Below are 20,046 nucleotides of genomic sequence, written 5' to 3'. Positions count from 1 at the left end.
GGGAGGCACGCTGCGCTATTACTGATGGGCCGAATTAAGCGTCTTGGCATCACAAAGGAAAGCCCAGGCCAGGTTTTGGAGCTACCGGGTCTCCAAACGCCGGCACACGCCAAAACGGTCATGGACCATTACGTCGTCTAGCAGACCCAGCCACCAGGCTTCGGGGAGAGCCATGCAGCTCCGTACTAGAAAAGGCAGTGAATGAGTCGCGACTTTAGCTCTGTTTGGCTGGGCTGGAGCGCGCCAAATTTTACTCCGAACGCCAGGTTACATGCCGTTCTGTGCCCTGCGTCTGGGCTTGAGCCTTACCCGCCTTGCCAGCAGCCTTGCCGACAGCCTTGCAGGCTCTGTAATATTGCAATATTATTCCAATATAATGTACAACGCCAGTGCTTAGTGACGCCGATTGAGGCTTTTGAACATGGCTGAAGTCCTTGGCAGAGGTCCGTGTCAGTGCGCAGTGCTGAAGCAACATAGACCATGTCATAGTGATACAGAGGCTGGGCGTATGGAATACGCTCGCTTCTTTAGTCTCTTACTGCATGCACTAACAATTTGAAATAACTACCAAAGAGATGACAAAAAGACAAGGAATGCCAGAATTTTGAACATACACGCGAATATTATGCGCATACGATACCAGGAGTTAATCATCGTCACAGGTGCTCACGTTACAAATTTGTACGCACGTATTTATTTTGCAGTCTTGGTTTTTCTATCTACCACTTGACTACATACTTCAACTCCGTAGGTAGTAGATAGTAAGCGCTTGTAGAATTGGAGGCGGTGTAGATGACGCTTTACCGCATCTCAGAAAAACAAAGAGAGTCTAGCAAGATCCAAGGAAATATTCCTAAACGAGAGAAAGGCTTTATCTGTATTTGAAGATCAACGAGGTCCACCCACGTGCGTGCATTAGCTTCAAGCCTAATAACACTTCAGCCTGCGGGGCGATTTCCAGAATAGTACTTAATTCCCACCCGCGTAGAGACGACACAACGAGTATGGAATGAGTCTAAAGATATAGATGATGTCGAGGGCATAGTCTGCAAAATAGTCCGCGCAATCTGAAGATAGTAACTCCTGAAACGGCAACATCATTACACAGGATGCGAGGGACAAATTCATCCACCTTTCCCCTCTTGCCACCTGTTTATTGCCGCTGTTTGGTAGAATATTTAAAAGATATTACACATTCTAGGCTTTCCCTCTTTGCCTTTTATTCTGAAATGTTATCAGTTTTTCAATTCTCCAATGGGGCGGCAAGGGTATGACGGCAAACCCGTAGCACCAGACAGTCAGTACATGATCAAATCTATATCGCTTCACGTTCAATGATTGAGATGAGCCAATCTCCTCTGTTTGATACGTTTGTCGTAGAACAAAGGGGTCAAATTATACGAAGTGCTAAGGCTTGAATTTTTTAAGTTCTGTAGGACGTAGGATGTAACTATTATACATAGTGTATTTAGAGTTTGGGAGGTCGCGACCTGCCTCCCAACAAAATCGATCGCCACTTGGCCTTGTATCATTAGATGGAAGCAGGAGAGCTTTCCGCGCTGTGCATTTATAGGCATTTCTCCCGGATAGTTACGCAAGTGATTTCAAATTAGATGCTTATTCAAAACTGATGACAAGAACTCTAAGCTCCAAGTACATGGTTTCTATGTACTTGATATAGTCACTTGTTTGCGATTTGTTTAGCAAAGCACGTGAGTATAAGTGAGTTATCTAGGCTGGACTTTTTGGTTTACTTCTTGATACTAGAGTCTATGGCTATGTGAATTCAGCAGTGATACGGGAAATTTGCTAATAAGGCTAGAGATTTTGTTATTCACTCTTCACTCTTTCAGAAGCAGTAGTAGTAGTATTGAGAATCCAACTTTCGGTGTCGGTGGGATCCACAGCCACCTAGATTAGAAGAATCCATCCTTACTCTCTATTGTGAAAGAGAACAACAGCCATCTGAAGGAAGAATGAGGTCATGGACTGAATAGAGGAGGCAGACATTATATTGAAAACAATTTTTTTTATGCAACGCGAGTACTATTTATTGTCAGTATCGTCATATTGTGTCTCAACCGTTTACATCGCGGCACTCTGCTTTTAGGCTGAAACACGTGCGCACGGACCCATGCATATGATGACTAAGCTCTTTCCGCATCTTCTGCCGAGAGCCACCTCCAAGCCACCTCCAAGCAACCTCCAAGTCAGCTCAACAGATGCTCACTTTCAGCTTCTAGAAGAATATCTTGCCCGCACCCCTACCCGACTGGATCGCTCGGTCGCAGAAGCTGTTCGACCAACATTTAAGTCTATGAGAAGCATGATTTAGAACCTTCAAGCCCCATAAACCTCTCAGAGGACGCTTTGAGGGGAGGTGGCGCGTCGCGATCATGCCCGACGATATCGAGTTTTCGTCGTTTGACGAGAATGATTGGAAAGCCCAAGATGCCGCTGACGAACGTGAGATTGCGCGACTCCTGGAACAGGGCCAAAATGGTACCAGTGGTGGACTGAAGCTTGACGATACTCCCTTTGATCAAACCAATAAAGCAGACGACGCAGAAGATTTTGAGGATATCAGCGACGACGACCTTCCTGATGAGGAAGAACCCAGCGCAGGTGCTTCGCTTGAGGTACCTGGGCTGACAGACGATGGAAATACAAGCAACGACGCAGACGATCTCTTTGGAGAAGGTCCTTCTTCTCCCATCGACCTCATTGATGGCCCAACTTCGCCCGCTCCCCATGTCCGTGATGCTGAGGCAGCCGATGATTCGCAGGCCATCAGCTCAGGCATCAGCTTCGGAGCTATCAACTTCGACCCCGACCCCCATCTCAATGGCGCAGCTAACCAGGATCCCGACATTCCTGCTCCTGCCGAATCGATCGGGGATTTACTCAAGGCAACATGGCCGGCATACAAAAAGGGCCATATTCTTACTTGGAGTGAGCTTTTACCAGCGAAGAAAGCGACGTGGAAGGAGAAAAAACCATTAAAGAAACCGAAATATCTTGTAACAAGCAAACTGAGCCTCGACTTGGCGCCTGATGATGAAAAGCTATTTCGTATTCCTGGGCCAGCAAGTTCAGCGACAAAGGCGAAGTTGCATGAGATGGCGATTAATGGTCTTGTCCATTGCAACCTCACGACCGATGGCCATGAAGAAGACACTGCGCAATTTGACATCGACCCTGATTCTGACACAGAAACTGTCATGGGCTTCACGTTACGTGACATCGAATTAGCGTGCGAAGATTGGAATGTCCATATTGACAGTGTTGAAAAAAGTTTTGCGGCCCAACAGTTGGCTGCGGAGCAGGCAACCTTATCCCAAAAACGCCACATTGAGGAAGCCGAGCAGGATGACGAATGGGACGCTGAGTTTTTGATGGATATCGCAGATGATCCCCAACCACGTCAGAAGAAGCGCAAGGCAATCAAGCTCGGCTTGCCAGACATTCCCCGCTACACCGCACCTTCATTTGATAATTTTGAAGATGCGACTCGACGAGGCGCAAAGCGCGTCCATTTAGATACCAGCGATCCATATCTTCTACTAGAGACTGAGTCATACAACCCTAACAAAAGACCACGGCAAGAGGCCAAGATGAAGCGCATGGCGAATGGGAATATGGGCAGGGATGTCTCTCAGCGTTTCAATCTCTCCAATGATGAAGCATATGAACTTTTGAAAGAAAACCACCAAAGCAAAGTTCGAGCCACGCTTGGAAATATTTCTGTTGAACATGGTATGCCCGCTCTCAAGCTTTCATGGCCTTATTATAAAGTCAAACTGGGTGGGACGACGGATGAATATCATCGTCCCCGTTTCCGTTACAAGAAAAGCGTGGGGCATACTGTCAGGTTCGAGAAGCCCCTGCATTTTAAGCGAAAGCAGATGAAGGGTAAAGCACATGAGATTTTCCTCAAATCGAAGGATCTGAGTCTGTGCGATAATTCTGCGGCCGTGCTGTTCGAATACTGCGAGCCAAGGCCAAGGGTGTTGAATGGCTTCGCCATGGGTAGCCGGCTTATTAATTATTATAGGCGAAAGGAAAACAGCAATGAGGAGGATCAGCTCGCAAAGCTGGAGTTGGGCGAATATCGCACGCTTCTGCCGGAAGATCGGTCACCATTCTCACTTTTTGGCACTGTCGACCCCGGTGAGGTGGTACCGACGCTGCACAATGAGATGTACAGAGCGCCAGTTTTTAAACATACTCCTCGAAACACTGATTTCCTCATTGTTCGCAGTACTACGGGCATTGGTGGCGCCAAATGGTACATACATAAAATTGATCATATGCATGTTGTCGGCCAGACATTCCCATCTGTCGATGTCCCTGGACCCCACAGCAGACGGGTAACAAATGCGTCAAAGAGCCGAATGAAGATGCTGGCGTTCAGAATGATTAGGCACAGTCGATCGGACAACTGTCAGCTATCCGACATTACTAAGCATATTGCGGAGTCTACAGACACTCAAAATCGACAGAAGTTGAAGGAGTTTCTTCAATATGACAGAGATAGCAAAGAGAAGGGAATGTGGCGCCTCAAGCCTGGAGAGATACTTCCCGATGAGAACACCATCCGTGCAATGATTAAGCCTGAAGAAGTCTGCCTTCTTGATGCTATGCAGCTCGGCATCAAGGAGCTTGAGGATGCCGGCTACGATCCTCGCAATGCCACCATTGATGATGAGGCACAAGGGCTTGATGTCGATGACGAAGAGGATGACGATGGCGAAGGAAGCAAAATCGTCAAGGGAGCCAAAAAGATTGCCGAGAAGCAAGAAGAGACGCTCGCCGATAAAATGGCGCCGTGGAAGACGACCAAGGCATTCATAGACGCATGTGCCCAGAAAGCTATGCTTCAACTACACGGTGAAGGAGACCCTACCGGCCACGGACTTGGTTTCAGTTTCATCCGAACATCTATGAAGGGCGGCTACATAGAAGCCGTTCAGGGGCCATTGGCCACCTCGGCAGACGCAATGGAACGTGAGAAACGTGCCAACGGTGGGCATGCGTATAACGTCAAGAAACAGCAGGCAATGTACGAAGAAGGCATTCGCGAGATCTGGGACAAACAGAAAGCAACTCTTTCGGATCCCCAAGAACACGACGTCAACGATATTGCGACGACAGAAGACGAAGACGATCGATTCAACGTCCAATCAGCAGCCACGCCGGCGGTATTCGACGACGGAACCAGTCAGATCAGCGGCTTAACCTCATCTAGCCGCCATCCAAAACGAACGATTCGAATAACGAGAGAAGTAGAGCTCCCAGACGGCACGACGCAAACGAGAATAGAGATTGTCCACGACCCAGTAGTCATCTCACAGTATATCAAGCGGCGAACTGAAGCCGACTTGGAAATGCGAGAGTATGTGAAACACATTGTCCGCTTCCAAACCCTAACATCAAGAAAACCGCCCAAATCTTGGTTGAGATTGCCCGCTTCAGTCAGAGCACTCCATCGGTGGTCGAGACTCGCCAAAACACATCTTAGGAAGCAACCTCCTTCATATGGATTGGGCTCGCCCGATTCCGTGGTCGATGGTGTTGGCTTAGAATTTAGAGCGCCGGCTTACGTATATCTTTCTACAGTATCTACAGCGCCAGGCCTACGGGCAATGCCGATCATGACCGTCTTGCAGGCCTTAGGTAAGTTTCATGCCTCTTGTTGCACAAGTGCAAGATTCGAATTACTCACACTGCTACGTAGGATCAAAAAGGAACTCGAGCGATTGGAGAAGAACAAGGCCCGACGACAGGCTCGAGAGCAGCAAAAAGAATTGCACCAGAAAGCTAGCGCCGGCGATGCAGGGTCTCCTGGGGCCGATAAGATCCCTACAGGGACTACCCGCAAGTGTGCCAATTGTGGACAGGTTGGACACATTAAGACAAACAAAAAGTACGGTAATCCCTACTTGTTTACCTCCTACGTCACCACCCCCTCGTTTGCCTTTTGATTGGTGGCATTGTGCCAGAGAGCTGGAAGACGGCGCCAGTAGTGCTGGCAAGAGAAACAGAAAGCGAAAAAGCATCCTTGCCCGTAAGCTTAAGCAATCTGACATGCAAGCTCGAAAAGAAGAGCGAGCGCGTCTGACAAAGCGGAAAGCCGGCAATGGGCAGAGCCAGAAGGCACGCAAAGAAGAAAAAGAACGCAAAGCGCAAGAAGAGCTAGACAGAGAGGAAGCGCTTCGCGAGGAAAAGGAGCAGCTGCAGATACTCAAGCGAGAGCTGCAAGAAAGAGCCCGGCAGGAACGGGAAGAAAGACAAAGGCAGGGCGAAGGAGCACAATGCTTCTCTAACCAGCCGTGGTGGAGAGCTGCAGCTGACAGATCTCACTAATCACAATCGCCTGGCTGCTGGTGCCTTTGCTGTCTCCCGCTTTCCTCTATCTAGCCTTGCCTTTTTTCTATTTCAGCTCTTTCAAAGTTTCCCCGCAAGAGATTTCTATTTTGCTAACTTTGCACTCCCAAGATTATGTCCTCTGCTTAACGGTACGATGAAAGCGGACAACGGCGCATCTGAACACGGTGGTTTTGGTAACTACAATGCCCCCACGGGAGGCGCGGGATCGCCGATTTAGAGATGACACCGATCACGTTGTGGTGGCAGAAAAGCAGCCGTACTTATTCCTTTACACTTACGTGCCGATACAAGCTGCGCCGCGTAACAAAGAGGTACAAAACAAATGATATGCTAAGCGATACAAAAGCAAATAAGGTAGAAGTCGGTGGAATTTACGAAAGCTTTCTGGATGGGGCGACGGAGAATAACCTCGTACTGTTTCTGATCCTGTCGCCGGCGAGACACGCCATGGATGAGTCGGGTAATGATGAAAATTGGGATTTGATGAGGCTTCGATTAACACGTAAAGGGGCAGGCAGCACAGGAGTTTGGGTTTTCAAGCATGTCAGCCCCATGGGCTTGATTGGCGTTCAAGGGAGATCAAAGAGTTAATTTCGAAACATATACACACCTGGAAAATCCGCTTAGGTACATATGTAGATGGTACAATGCAAAGCCTGCTCAAGGGGCGGTAGCGTCCGTAATGACTTGCTGTTCCAGCTCAAGCAGTCTCGAGTGATTTGATAGGACGGCAGCTTTACGTTGAAGAGTCCCAGATGCGTGATACGTGGCTGCAAGTAAGAAAATGGCTTGCATAAGTCTAACGAAGTGAGGAATTAGGTCACGACGGATCAGGAGGCAGCTGTTTAGGTCTTTCGTGTAGCCTCGTTGCCTTGGGAGCTTTTAGTTGCCGAAAGGATGATTTGGCTAACACGGTGCAAATCATGACATGATTTATGAGAAAACAGCCGATCTGAGAGGCAAACTGCAGCACTATGATGCACTCGAGGACAGGACATGCCACTGCAGCACGCAGCAGAGGGCGATGCCAGGTGACGATGATGATGCTTGGCAAGATGGTGTTGAGTTGGGGGAAAAAAAAAAAGGGTCTAGCGAGTTAGTGTGTATGCGCGAAGCTGCGAGAGTATTTTTAGAAGTGCACTATAAGAAATACAGTAATACCCTTGCATGAGGGCCCAAAATAAGAAAAGAACGGGCAGGCGTCCAATCGGTAGGCTTGTAGGGGTCCTGCGGCGGGCGGAGGAGGCTGAGCGGGAAGGGGAGAGCGGGTGGGTGGCTTCAAGGCGGAGTCGAGAGAAGATTGAGTGTAAGAAACCCAATTTTAATTTTTAATATTATTATTTTTTTTTTCCTATTTTATTCTGGCTCGTTTTACTACCTTTTCTTTTTTTTAAATTGATTTAGGCTTTTTTCAGAAGGGTGGAATACATACGTGTGTGCACACATGCAATCGACGGGGCAGCAATTGGGGACAAAATAGTAGAAGAATTTGTGACAAGATAGAAAGAGGAGAAAAAGACGGAAAGGCGAGTAGTACCTACATGTATCCGCAAGAATGAGCTGAGAGGGAGGCTGAGCCGGGTGGGCCCCTGGATCTCGCGACCTGGTGGTTTTGCTCGCAGGGCATGGGGCATGGCATCTGCAGTGATACGCTTCATTGTTCTTCTCTGCGTCTACTATTTTTGTTTTGCCTTGTATCCGAGGGGAAAGGGCCCGGCATGGGGGCTTGTGTTTCAGAACAGTATTTTTCTTTGTTCTGATACCGCTGTTCTATTTCAGAATTGCTGCAGCGTTGTTGGTTCCAAGAGGTGATGATGCAGAAACGGACGGCAGCAGGGCGCTTATCTGTGACTGGTGATGGGGTCGGCAGCGCTACAGAGTTTGTAAAAACCGAACTCTCGGCTCGCAGCATATTCGGATAGAATCCGGGAGCGACCGAGGCAGGTACCTTTTGTCTTGTCCCTCTTCTTTTCTCTTCTCTCTCCCGCTCTTTCATGTGTGGACCCTTGGGTGAGAGCGACGGCTGTCTTGACGCGGTGACTGTCTAGCATGTGACGTCTAGACGATTTAAGTCGCTGCCTAAGCGCGTGCCCTCCACGACGCACCTGGCGAGAAGCGCGGGCGAAAAGTGTGCCGGATCTTGGCATGATATGGCCGTGACGGGCGTTCGATGCGTGGGCCATTCGTCTGGTGTTTCACCGCATTCGCTTTAGCAGCAGCAGCAGCATCCAGTGTGTGCTGGCGCTGCCTTGTAGCCTCGCCTTGCGTCGCCTGGGAGGGGGGGAGGCGAGTGCTCCTGACGGTCTGACCTGGGCAGCGAGGACCATTGTCTGCCAGGTCGCTGTGCTGTGGTGGTGAGCGGTAGGCCAAGTCTGGATTACTGCAGGCTCGGGCTATTGCTGCCGATGCTCCTCGTGGAAATGGCTGCATGAACAGCGAGAATCAGGTACCCCTGGAGGCTTAGCTGCGCAGGCCTGGACTAGGCTTAGACCTTCCTCCAGGGACAAGAAACGCTGGGCATGCAAGAAACGTTGGTCCCCCAGCGTTGACAACGAACCGTCAGACAGGCAGAAGAGAGCTTCCCCTGCAATTCGTTTCTTCTCGAGTGGCGGCTAAAGCAGGCTGGATAGTCAAGCCTGGCAGATCGTTATCACCGTTGCCGCGAAACGTGCCGGTTATCACAAACTACAGGTGCGTGCTTGTCCGGGGGGGTCTGGCAAATAGGCCAGGCTGCTGTGGATACATGGGGCCATTTTTCATTCCAATTAATCTTACGGTGATGGAGTCCGTGGGAGAATCAGGTTCCCTACAATGGTTGTTAATCTTGCATGGTAGCACAAAACGTATGACTGGCCGATGTAAACGGGCTTAGTCGCCGGTCAGTGATATTCCATTGTATAGCATGATGAAGGAATCACATAACGCTGCGTTTGACAAGCACTAGCAGAGAAACGGAACTGACATCGAAATTTGGAATCTTGGGAGTTGGAAACAGTGGCTGGGCAGATTGTGCAGTAGGGCTACAGTAGGCATTACGGGCCCCATGGTGCAAGGGTGCAGCCCAAGCTAAGCCCATGACGTGGTTCGTCCACTACAATTTGGAGCTGGAGTGTCACGTCAGAGCCTGCTGGACGCGGTAATGCGTCTGCGCTCGCTGAGGATGCCAGTGCAGCAGCAGGTAGGTATTACAGTACTGCAGAGCGTCGTATCGCTCCGCCAGGGAACCCTTGCCAGCAGCGGCGCGAGCTGGACTGCAGCCGTGCAGCCGTGGCAGCAACAACTAACGATGCTGTAGCGCAATGCAATGCACCAGCATGTCATGTCAAATCAACCAAACGTCGAATCGAATCCGTTAGACGGACTGAAATGTTGCTAAGCCCTCCCGCTGCACCCAGTAAAATACGGCAGAGGGGCGCTGCCCGCCCACGGCAAATCGACTGGTAGGGCACCGCAGCCAAAACAGGAAGCGAAAGCCCCCCCTCCGCCTCCACCCTGTAGCTTTGGGCAGTTCCCTGCTGGACTTGTACTAGTAGGGCCCTTTTTCCCTTCTTCCCTCTTAATTTTTTTTTCCCACTCCCTCAGACTGAACACGATCTGGCTATTATTAGAAGCCTCCAACGCCAGATTCAGCCCCATCGTCCTGCAACCGCCTGTGCCAACACGTTTAATCCAACCCCAGCTTCAACGATCAACCGCTGCAACGCACCACGCCGCCCACCCAGCATCCCAAGCGACAGACGCTGCCGCTGCCGCTGCATGTATCGCGCCGCATTGCGACCGCGACTGCGACTGGATCGGCCCTGGCACCGCTGCTGAAGCCGCCCGCCACTGGCATCGAATCCCGCCCGGTTCAGTTCCGTCTTGCGAACCATCATCGCGCGGCATCCTCTTCTCTGTTCGCGCCTAGCCTGCCTACCTGCCTCCGTCCGCTGGGCCACTCTAGGTATATAATTGTGGCTGCCGGTAATTGTACATAGGTGGCGCCTCCCTGCTTCCTCCCGTCGTCCTCGGCCTCAACTCCTCCATCGCCATCCTTGTCCTGGTGCGCCCGCGCATGACAAGAAGACCAAGCCCAGGCCGGTTTATATAGGTGCTAGTACTGCCGCCGCTGCTGCTAGCATTGGCCGTCGTCTCTTGCCATCTCCCTGGGGCGAGCCGTCTTACTCCCTCCCCGTGCTTCTTTGTCTCTCTCTCGTTGTGGGTCCGGACAAAACACTTCCCTGCGGCGCGTGCTTTTTTAGACATTGCACAAAACTTTGCTCCCGCTTCACGGGCCCAATTTCGATCTCGACCTCGAAAATTCCCCTTCTCCGAGCGACCTTGACTACTGGGTTCGACCTCGAGACCCGCCACAGCCAAACACGTCCACGGCCGCCGGGTACTGGACGATCCCGAGCTTTGAGTCCTTCAGCCTCGCGCGCCGTTCCACCTCGCTCCTCCAATACCGCGATTCTTGCTAGCCGTACTTCAAAATGGGTCGAAGAAAGATTGAGATCAAGGCCATCAGAGATGACCGCAATCGCTCCGTGTATGTTATCGCCAAGCCGTTCCCTCGAGCCCAATTCGCTGTCTATATGGACTTGAGCTAACATCGACATCTTATCTTAGGACCTTTCTCAAGCGAAAGGGCGGCCTATTCAAGAAGGCACACGAGCTCTCTGTCCTGTGCTCCGTCGATGTCGCTGTTTTCATCTTTGGCAACAACAAAAAGCTATATGAATACTCTTCAGCAGATATGCAGCATCTCATCACCAAGTACCAATATGTTAGTTCCACTAAAGGCTGCTTCGTCGGCTGCATGGTTATCCATGTTCACTCCAATTCTGGCAGGACGCGATTAGCTGATGTAATGACAATTGTAGCACGGCGGTCCTAATGAGCACAAGGGTCCCGCCGACTTTAACGGCGGCGGAAACGACGACGACGATGATGAGGACGGTGACGGAACGCCTCCTCGAGGCCCTGACGGAATGGAAGCTCACATGATGCCTCCTCACTTCCAGGGCCAACCTCAGTCTTTCCCTCCTCATATCCGCCATCAGACAGCCTCAGTGTCGCCTCCCATTCCCAATGGTGTGCCTTTCCAGGGCCATCCTGCTCACCTTCAACGAAGCCACACGCCGCAACCTGCCGTCCCATCACGGCCCGGCTCGAGAGGAGATATGCGGCGCATGGGTCCCGGCATGATGTCCCAGCCCGTCGGCCCCCATGGACCTCACCCGGGTATAACGTACATGCCTACGCCCCCCATCTACAACCCTTCTGCTGGTAACCATTCCAACTTGATGCCGCCCCAGCCTGGTCCTTATCCATATCAACCACCACAGCAGCAGCAGCAGCAGCCATATATGGAAGAACGAAGACCATCTGCACCCCCCACCTTCAATGCTCATCCGCCTCCTCAGCCCCTGGCAGCAGGCTCACGCCCAGAGCCATCTCCTCCTCAGCCGCCTCATCAACTAGTCCCCCCGCATTCCATTCCCCCTCACATGACTTCACCGCAGCCATCACGACGTCCCCTGGATCCGCAACCTCCCCCACCCGTCGAACCAAAGGCAGAAGCTTCCGAGCGGCCCAAGGCGCCTCTAATTAACACGGACACCGCGATCAAGAAGCTGTCTCAGCGCAAATCTCACAGTATCTTCACGCCGATCGAGGAAAACCGGTCAATCTTATCTCAGCATTTGGCGTCTTTTGCTTCCGAACCTCAGTCTCAAGCAAATGCGAACCGGTCTCAGTCGGCTGATAATGGACCCATCATACGAAATGGAGAATCATCATCTTCGCCGCACCTACAACAACGATCCAATTTGCGCAATACGTCGATATCCTCTCTCCCCGATACTCCAAATACCGCCAGTCTAAAGATCAACACAGCTGTGGGAGGCGCACGGCCGAAACCGCCGCGGCTTACCGTCCAGATTCCGGATGGGGCGTCCGAAGCTGGTGGCAGTGCAACAGGCGACTCGAACTCCCCTCGGAATCCAGCAGACGCCGTCTCCCACGCACAGCATCGGCATGGCACCGTAGTCCTCCCACCCCCTTCTCCATCTGCCACCACACTGCTCTCGGCCGGAGCTACAGGCCCCCCTAATCCTTTTGCTCGCCCAGTCCCACAGCAGAATATCAATGGTGACACGCCCGTTTCTGCTCTCCCGTCTCGCTTCCTAAATAACGAGCTGCTGCCAAGTCCCAGCAGTTTCTATCCAGAGTGGAACTTTAGAGGAAGTGACAACAACACGCTGCCCAGCCCTCTAAACTTTGCTACACCCGTGGTAGGCTCGGGGCCGAGTTTCCTACGGGACGATACCCACATCCCAGGTGGCAGCGGCGGGAATGCTGAGGCAGGTAGCAGCAACCTTGGCGGCTCGACACAGCCGTCGGGGTTGGCAAAACGAAAGAGTCCGGAGCTTGAAGCGATTGGCCCTGATGAGAACCATGACATGGCTAGCGACCCCAAACGCTTGAAAGTGGACCGATAGGATGTATGAGATACTTGTTGGGTAATTTTGATTCTCTTCATATTCTTCCAGATACCCCTTTGTCCTGTATCAGCTTAGATTCTTCTTTCCTTTCCTTTTCTTTCCTTTCTCTATTTTTCTTCACCCCTATATTTTTCTTTCATGTATATTTATTATGTTTTTTTTTTTTTTTTTTTACTCCCGGTCTTTTCTTTTCATGGATGAGTTCTGTCTACAAAGCTCTCTGTACCTTTCGTTTAACTCTTTGTCAAGATGGAAGTGTTGTTTTGTTTCTACATTGGCTTTATTATTTGGGAGATTTGTGTTGGTGTTGTTCAAGGGAATCATTTGTGTTGTTGATGCTGTTGATGCTATTTTCACGTTTTTTCCATCGATTTTGCATATTAAATGGGGGATATCTATTATGGAGATGTGGAAAACACGACTTCTAACTACAGTTGAGGGAATGTCTTTTTTTCTAGCACACAGATCGGGGAAAGATGGTTTTGAAGCAAGGAGAAGGGGGGAAGAGGGCTATGGGTTGGGGGAGGGCGTTTTGGCTAGAAAATGTAGTTAGGCCACACAGAACTGAAAGATATGTGGCATTGGTAGTTATTGGTGAATAATATTCCATTCTGCGTCGTTCAAATTTGTTCAAATTCTTTCCGTTTGTGATGTAAGGTAAATTGCTTCCATCTTGGCTGCTTGTAAGAGTTTTGCACATTTACGAAGTGGCTAGGTAGTTGTTCATATTATCGAAGATGATCTTCCAAACATTCATAATGAAGTAAATCATATCATACATCGCCTCAGTAAAGGCTTAGCTTGTTGCAGCTAAATTATTACACTGCAAACATGTGCTGCTAAAAGAACAAGAATAAAAGAGTTTGCATATAGTCGTAGCATATAAAAGAAGAAAAGGTATCATCATATCATTATGCGTAGTTCAAGACGCCATTCAAAATCCACTAAATCAAGGAGATTCACATTAGCTCATCAAGGTTCGGCCTTTGGAAGTTTCGCTTTGTTTTGGTAACTTCTTCTTTTGTCTTGAAAGAAACAAAACAACTTACCACCTCGCCGTTGGCAACTCGGCTGGCCACACGGTCTACTACAACCTCATCCGGCATAATCACCCTCTTCTCGTTGCCATCTTTATCTGTCTTCGTCTCCCACCACACCTCCGTCCCTGCAGCCGTCTTTGCCTTCACGCCGGCCTCCCAGGGACTCGTCCCGACGACAAGATGCGCCTCTACAAACTTGCGCATGTTGTCGTCTGCACGATCTTTGCCCCCGGAGCCGTCATACGCCTGCTCACCCAGGGCGGCATAGTCGCCAGGATTCTCCCAGGGCTTCCGCGGCAGGTCGTCGATGATGATGTTGTTCGGCGCGAGGACGGTGGTGTTTGTCTTTGCGTCGGAGAGGGGCTCGCTCGTGGACTCGTGCATGCGCGTGAGGGAGAAGAAGGTGGTGAGGGAGCGCTGGGTGCCGAGGATGTCGTACAGCAGGACGGCGGGCTGGACTTGGCTGTCGTTTCCGGAGGAGCCCATCATGACGGGGAGGTGGCCTGGAGGTGGGTGAGGAGGCAGACGCTGCTGCTGCTCTGGCCGGCGGAGCGGTTGTTGGTCCGTTGGGGGAGCCGTGGCTGCGGTTGCGGCGGTGAATAGACTGAGTTGGAGCAAGGCGAAGAACTTCATGCTCTTCCTTTTTAGCGCAACGGGATGAAGGTTGGGCTGTAGGTTGGGCTGGAATATTTTTGTTAGGATTTGTTGCAATAGGTGTGTTGGATTGATATCGCGAATGAGCGACTGAACGACGTCACTAGAAACATCCTGCCAAATAGGGAAGTCCACGGCGGCAGATGCTCAAATGGAATGCATGCTGAGTCACGTGATCTTCCGTTCTAGAAAACGAGCTGGCCTTGGGACGAAAGCTGGGGCAAAAAGGCTGGAGCGCAAGAGGTGGAAAATTAATATCCGAAGGCTAAATAAGATAGCAAGCCTTAGTTGAAGGAATAGCAAAAGAGAGAAAGCAATAATTCCGTCGCGAGCAGTGCAATAGACTCGATGCTGGGCAGCGTAAGGTAGGTGGTAAGAGTACTGTACTTTTTTTTCCCTTCACCACATGGCGAGCTGCATGCACCCCCTTGTGTAAATACTAAGTAGGTACCTAGGTAGGCTTAGGCAATGTGACATAATAAGGGAGATGGAACTTGGGGGAACTGTACTTTGCGCCTGCAAGTAGGATTTTCACATGAAAGTTCAAGAGACGAAAGGCAAAAACGACAGATTTGCTGCGACTCAGGGCCGGGGCTGGCCAATCGCGTGGCCGGAAGCCGGCTCACCGAGCACGGAGACCATCATCTGACTTGCGCCCCTGTGGCCCCCCCGGATTTGGGGTTTTGGTTCTAACAGTGCTTGAATGTGTGGGGTAGAAGCTGGGCCGTTTTTGCCTTGATTTGCTGGGCTTGTTGTATGGGGGAAACACATGGTAGCAATACGTAGGTACTGTAGGTAAAGTGATGTGATGCTACGGTCAGCTGGGCTGACGGTGGTCTTGACATGTGAAAAGCATGTGGGATGGGATGGGATGGGCGTGGGAAGAAGCGTTTTAGCGGGCATGCTGCGTGCCCAGTTTGGCGCCAGATAGTGTAGCCGATTAAATTACGATGATCAAAAGGGTGTTGTTTAGCAAAAGCAGTTTCCTGATTAAAAAAGGCGTTGCCTGGTGGGAGACGACGTCGCGCTGCCGAACGGTGAGTTTCCATGAGCTCGGAGACGAGAAATTAGCCTCGGCAGTCGCGTGTGCAGCTCACGTTGCCAGACAAGAGAGCCAAATGCAAGCACGCTTTTTCAAGATGCAATCACTAAAAAATTTATACGTTTTAAAATTGCCTACTTGGCTCTTGTTGCCTCGCATTTTCCCCCTTTCGATCCAATGGTCTCCGGATCTTCGGCTATATACTACTGCTAGTGGTATGTTCGCAGGACCAGCGTTGGCTGGTGTTTCTGGTGTTCCGGGAACGGACTGACGTTGCCCCCCAGTGAGAGTTTACAAAGCCTAATTGCTGATTTGACACTGCGATTGGGGTAGTTTAGTGGGGTGAGGAAAAGTGGCTCCAAAATGCCACGGAGTACCGGCAAGGAGACGGTCGTCGTTGGAGAGCAATCTGTGAATATATGTGGTGGAAAAATTATGGAGAGTCAATTCTAAACGAGTCTACGGTGAAAAGAAGAAGAAGAAGAAGAAGAAGAAGAAGAAGAAGAAGAGAAGAATGCGTTGATACCAACTATTCAGAAAGGATTACCTGCCTATGCGTAGATGCATGCCTCTCGGTAGGCAGTGCCTAGGTACCTCTTCACTGCCAGTCCCGCGCAACACCCCCCCGTACCTCGCTCCCGGGCCTCAGGCTTCAGCGGGCTTAGTGGGCCGTCGACGCGCTGTGGCCAGCACCCTCCAGCACGTACCTGTACTGCCGTCTCGGTGGCTTTCCCTTACCCACCCAAGGTTGCCTCGGCTCACTACCGCCCTCGGCGTGGAGCTCATGCCCATTCCGTACTGTTTAAAACTCCAAAGGTCGAGCCGCGATCTGATTCTTATCCCCTTCTTTTCTTCTCCTCTCTCCATTCTCTTCCTTTTCCCTCCCCGCCCCTCTATATACCCTCGTTGTATTTCTCCGTCTGATTACAGTCGCGTCGTGTTCCCTCTCCAGTTCCTCTACCGCTTCAGACTCCTCACATCACAACCATGGCTCCCAGAGTAATTGTCGTTGGTGGCGGCCGTAAGTAATAGCCTGGATTCTTCTGCCTCTCGCTTGTTCTTTCTGCCGCTCTTGCTCTGTTCATTCTTATCCTTGGAGACGAGGTGAACGCATGCGCGACAGCGAGGATAGGACGACGCTCGGTTTGGATCATCAGTTTGCTAACGAGATGCCATTACAGTTTCTGGTCTGTCAGCCGCTCACACCATCTACCTTGCTGGTGGCAACGTAGTAGTCCTCGACAAGCAGGGTAAGTTTTCCTCAGAAAACTGCAATTCCCGGCCCAATTCTCGCTCCACAGCGATGGTGAGAGGCTCGGGGGTATTTACCCCGAAATGCTGACTCTCGCGCGCAGGTTTCTTCGGTGGTAACTCTACCAAGGCCACCTCCGGCATCAACGGTGCCTTGACCCGCACCCAGGTCGACCACAACATCCGCGACTCCGTCAAGCAGTTCTACGATGATACCCTCAAGTCTGCTCGTGAGCAGGCTCGTCCTGACCTCATCAAGGTCCTCACATACAAGTCCGCTGCCGCCGTTGAGTGGCTTCAGGACGTGTTCAACCTTGACCTGACGCTGGTCTCCCGACTGGGGTAAGTTGGCTCCTCTCTCGTTTGAATGACGCTTCTCAATCCAGCAGAACAATTTGGCTAACATAATGACTTACAGTGGTCACTCCCAGCCCCGAACCCACCGAGGCCACGATGCCAAATTCCCCGGTATGGCCATCACCTACGCTCTGATGCAGCGCATTGAGGAGCTTGCCGAGGCCGAGCCCCACCGTGTCGAGATCATCAAGAAGGCCCGCGTCACCAGCTTGAACAAGGAGGGCAACACCGTTACTGGTGTCACTTATGAGCTCAACGGCGAGACCGCCTCCCTGGACGGCCCCGTTATCCTCGCCACTGGTGGTTACGCCGCTGATTTCGGTGAGGGCTCTCTGCTCAAGAAGCACCGCCCCGAGATCTTTGGCCTTGCTACTACCAACGGCACACACGCCACTGGTGACGGTCAGAAGATGATCATGGCCATTGGCGGTAACGGCATTGACATGGACAAGGTCCAGGTCCACCCTACTGGTCTGGTTGACCCCAAGGACCCTGGCAACAAGTGGAAGTTCTTGGCCGCTGAGGCTCTGCGTGGTGAGGGTGGTCTCCTTCTCAACGCTGATGGTGACCGATTCTGCGATGAGCTCGGCCACCGTGATTACGTCTCTGGCATGATGTGGAAGGAAAAGGACAAGAACAAGTTCCCCATCCGCCTCATCCTCAACTCCAAGGCCTCCAACGTCCTGGACTTCCACACTCGCCACTACTCTGGCCGTGGCCTCATGAAGAAGATGACCGGCCAGCAGCTTGCCAAGGAGATTGGCTGCACCCCTGAGCACCTCCAGAAGACCTTCCAGACCTACAACGCCATTGCTGAGGGCAAGCAGAAGGATCCCTGGGGCAAGAAGTTCTTCCACAACCTGCCTGTGGACATCAACGACGACTTCCACGTCGCTCTCATGGAGCCCGTCCTTCACTTCACCATGGGTGGTGTCGAGATCAACGACCGTGCCGAGGTCCTCAACCAGGAGAAGAAGCCCTTCGAGGGTCTCTTCGCCTGTGGTGAGTTGGCTGGTGGTGTCCACGGCGCCAACCGTCTCGGTGGTTCCTCGCTGCTTGGCTGTGTCGTCTACGGCCGTGTTGCCGGTGACAGTGCCAGCAGCTACCTCTTCCAGCAGGCCCTCCAGGGCACCGCTGGCGCCGCTCAGCGTCTGGGCCAGATTTCCCTGCACCTCGATCCCTCTGCTCCCGGTAAGCTGACCGTCGAGTGGGCCAACGGCGGTGTTGCCAGCTCTGCCCCCGCTCAGGTTGCCGACAAGCCTGCGGCTGCGGCTCCCAAGGAGGCTTCCAAGCCCAAGGCTTTCTCTATCCCTGAGACGGAGTACACCATGGAGGAGGTTGCCAAGCACAACACCAGAGAGGACCTGTGGGTTGTCGTCAAGGGTGTTGTCCTGGACCTGACCAACTGGGTTGAGGAGCACCCCGGTGGTGTCAACGCCATCCTGAACTTCATGGGCCGTGATGCCACCGAGGAGTTTGCTATGCTTCACGACGACGAGGTCATCCCCAAGTACGCCCCTAGCCAGGTCATTGGCCGCGTCAAGGGACAGAAGGTCACCCTTGAGTACTAAAAAGAAGGAAAAAATCCAGACGAATGAAATGTAATGTCATGTATAAAAACATAAGCCCCTGAGCTGAAAGATGAATGGGAAAAGGAGATGGAACGAATGATGGCATCTACGAGAAGGAGATGCGTATACCATTATGACATTGTGAGGACGGAGCCTCAGAATGTGTTTTGCTCTCATCACGATGAGCTGTTAGATTGTCTTTTTACAGGCGCACTGGGCTTGGTTTTTTTTATGTGTGTTTTATGTGTAATGTACTGATAGTTATAGTTGCATATAAATCAATTGTTTGATCAAATGCTTTTCGCCAACGTCGTAACGGATGCTATCGAATGTGAATGTGAACAGTGATAATGAATACCAAGTGTATCGTTGCTAATTGACAACTTTTGAATAATATCTCATTTAACCTACTTTTGAATGTGAAAAGGAACGAGAGATCGCAGCGGCGATGTCCCTATAAATTGTATGGCTTATATATCTAGATATCCATCATCGTTTGTTTGGAAAGGATATACCCTGTATCACCCAAGCTATCAAGATGGATATTACGAACTTGGGTTTCGCTCATTTCGGAAATATCCAGAGTAAAGAACACGTGCCAGGATATAATATATCGAAATGTACATTTGAGACGCGCACCCACATCATAGATTTGGCACTTTGGCTGCAGAATGCGGATATTGTATCCTAAAATACAGATAGATAATCCATCCAGAATGCTGATGGAACACAACAAGTGATTGCTTTCTCTTTCTTTGTTCTCGTAATGGACATCGTTGGGAATGTCAAATCTTGTTAGCTACTTTGGCTGTGGCCCGTTCTTGGTGCTTCTGTTCCGTGTATTGAATGTATGATAATTGAACAATTTACATCTTGTGTATTAATTAGCCTTGTTAATCTTTCCAAGGTTAAAAAGTGGTAGCATGTTTTCACATTCTCTTTAAACATGAAACCAACTTGGACTTTTAATGCCTAGAATGGGCCGTGATTGTCAATTCTCAAGATCCTGTTCAACGCATTCAATACTTGAAACAGGGATCTCATGAGCTCTAAGCAGGCAGTCCATGCGAGTAGAGGCATTGACGCGAAGAAGTAGGCGCTGTTCTTGACAGTTTATACGCCGGCACGACATGCAGACTACACTGTTGGCGCACTTTGCGCTTTTCTTGAGCACCTCTGCACCTTGTCTCGTTGCATGGCAATGGATAATTTGATAAGTAGCCGAGATGCTTGAACAGTCAAGCACCGTTCAACGA

At 50.9% G+C, this 20,046-nt stretch overlaps 6 protein-coding genes across 6 annotated transcripts; 4 read left to right on the top strand and 2 right to left on the bottom strand.

Moving 5' to 3' along the window:
• Positions 1 to 2,396: 2,396 nt before the first annotated feature.
• TrAFT101_005942 (uncharacterized protein) lies at positions 2,397 to 6,607 on the top strand (the record flags this gene model as incomplete). Its single annotated transcript, XM_024908176.2, has 4 exons — positions 2,397 to 5,395; positions 5,620 to 5,676; positions 5,738 to 5,926; positions 6,499 to 6,607. 4 exons carry the CDS (start codon positions 2,397 to 2,399, stop codon positions 6,605 to 6,607), a joined length of 3,354 nt encoding a protein of 1,117 aa, XP_024760458.1.
• Positions 6,608 to 6,609: 2 nt separating this feature from the next.
• TrAFT101_005941 (uncharacterized protein) lies at positions 6,610 to 6,981 on the top strand (the record flags this gene model as incomplete). Its single annotated transcript, XM_066127619.1, has 1 exon — positions 6,610 to 6,981. One exon carries the CDS (start codon positions 6,610 to 6,612, stop codon positions 6,979 to 6,981), a length of 372 nt encoding a protein of 123 aa, XP_065983732.1.
• Positions 6,982 to 7,210: 229 nt separating this feature from the next.
• TrAFT101_005940 (uncharacterized protein) lies at positions 7,211 to 8,048 on the bottom strand (the record flags this gene model as incomplete). The annotated part of the gene is made up of 2 exons (XM_066127618.1): positions 7,211 to 7,261; positions 7,932 to 8,048. The coding sequence occupies 2 exons, from the start codon at positions 8,046 to 8,048 to the stop codon at positions 7,211 to 7,213; spliced, it is 168 nt and encodes a 55-aa protein (XP_065983731.1).
• Positions 8,049 to 9,981: 1,933 nt separating this feature from the next.
• TrAFT101_005939 (uncharacterized protein) lies at positions 9,982 to 13,495 on the top strand. Its single transcript, XM_024900273.2, has 3 exons — positions 9,982 to 10,918; positions 10,999 to 11,155; positions 11,253 to 13,495. Exons 1-3 carry the CDS (start codon positions 10,863 to 10,865, stop codon positions 12,870 to 12,872), a joined length of 1,833 nt encoding a protein of 610 aa, XP_024760457.1. The 5' UTR covers positions 9,982 to 10,862; the 3' UTR covers positions 12,873 to 13,495.
• On the bottom strand, positions 13,429 to 14,976 carry TrAFT101_005938 (uncharacterized protein). Its single transcript, XM_024908175.2, has 2 exons — positions 13,925 to 14,976; positions 13,429 to 13,819 (listed from the first exon to the last, which is right to left on the bottom strand). The coding sequence occupies exons 1-2, from the start codon at positions 14,546 to 14,548 to the stop codon at positions 13,787 to 13,789; spliced, it is 657 nt and encodes a 218-aa protein (XP_024760456.1). The 5' UTR covers positions 14,549 to 14,976; the 3' UTR covers positions 13,429 to 13,786.
• Positions 14,977 to 16,382: 1,406 nt separating this feature from the next.
• Positions 16,383 to 19,097, top strand: TrAFT101_005937 (uncharacterized protein). The gene is made up of 4 exons (XM_024902542.2): positions 16,383 to 16,632; positions 16,793 to 16,861; positions 16,967 to 17,204; positions 17,281 to 19,097. The coding sequence occupies exons 1-4, from the start codon at positions 16,599 to 16,601 to the stop codon at positions 18,788 to 18,790; spliced, it is 1,851 nt and encodes a 616-aa protein (XP_024760455.1). The 5' UTR covers positions 16,383 to 16,598; the 3' UTR covers positions 18,791 to 19,097.
• Positions 19,098 to 20,046: the final 949 nt, after the last annotated feature.

This window comes from Trichoderma asperellum, chromosome 3, assembly GCF_020647865.1.
Source record: "Trichoderma asperellum chromosome 3, complete sequence".
In the NCBI taxonomy this organism is placed as follows: Eukaryota; Fungi; Ascomycota; class Sordariomycetes; order Hypocreales; family Hypocreaceae; genus Trichoderma; species Trichoderma asperellum.
Note: the sequence above shows the minus strand (reverse complement) of the source record. Positions and strands in the feature narration are given on the sequence as shown.

Coding starts and splice junctions, on each gene's coding strand:
- TrAFT101_005939 (XM_024900273.2), top strand. CDS start 10,863: ATGGGTCGAAGAAAGATTGAGATCAAGGCCATCAGAGATGACCGCAAT. Junction 10,919..10,998: donor GATGACCGCAATCGCTCCGT/GTATGTTATCGC, acceptor ATCTTATCTTAG/GACCTTTCTCAAGCGAAAGG. Junction 11,156..11,252: donor TCATCACCAAGTACCAATAT/GTTAGTTCCACT, acceptor TGACAATTGTAG/CACGGCGGTCCTAATGAGCA.
- TrAFT101_005938 (XM_024908175.2), bottom strand. CDS start 14,548: ATGAAGTTCTTCGCCTTGCTCCAACTCAGTCTATTCACCGCCGCAACC. Junction 13,820..13,924: donor GAGTTGCCAACGGCGAGGTG/GTAAGTTGTTTT, acceptor TCCTTGATTTAG/TGGATTTTGAATGGCGTCTT.
- TrAFT101_005937 (XM_024902542.2), top strand. CDS start 16,599: ATGGCTCCCAGAGTAATTGTCGTTGGTGGCGGCC. Junction 16,862..16,966: donor AGTAGTCCTCGACAAGCAGG/GTAAGTTTTCCT, acceptor TCTCGCGCGCAG/GTTTCTTCGGTGGTAACTCT. Junction 17,205..17,280: donor ACGCTGGTCTCCCGACTGGG/GTAAGTTGGCTC, acceptor AATGACTTACAG/TGGTCACTCCCAGCCCCGAA.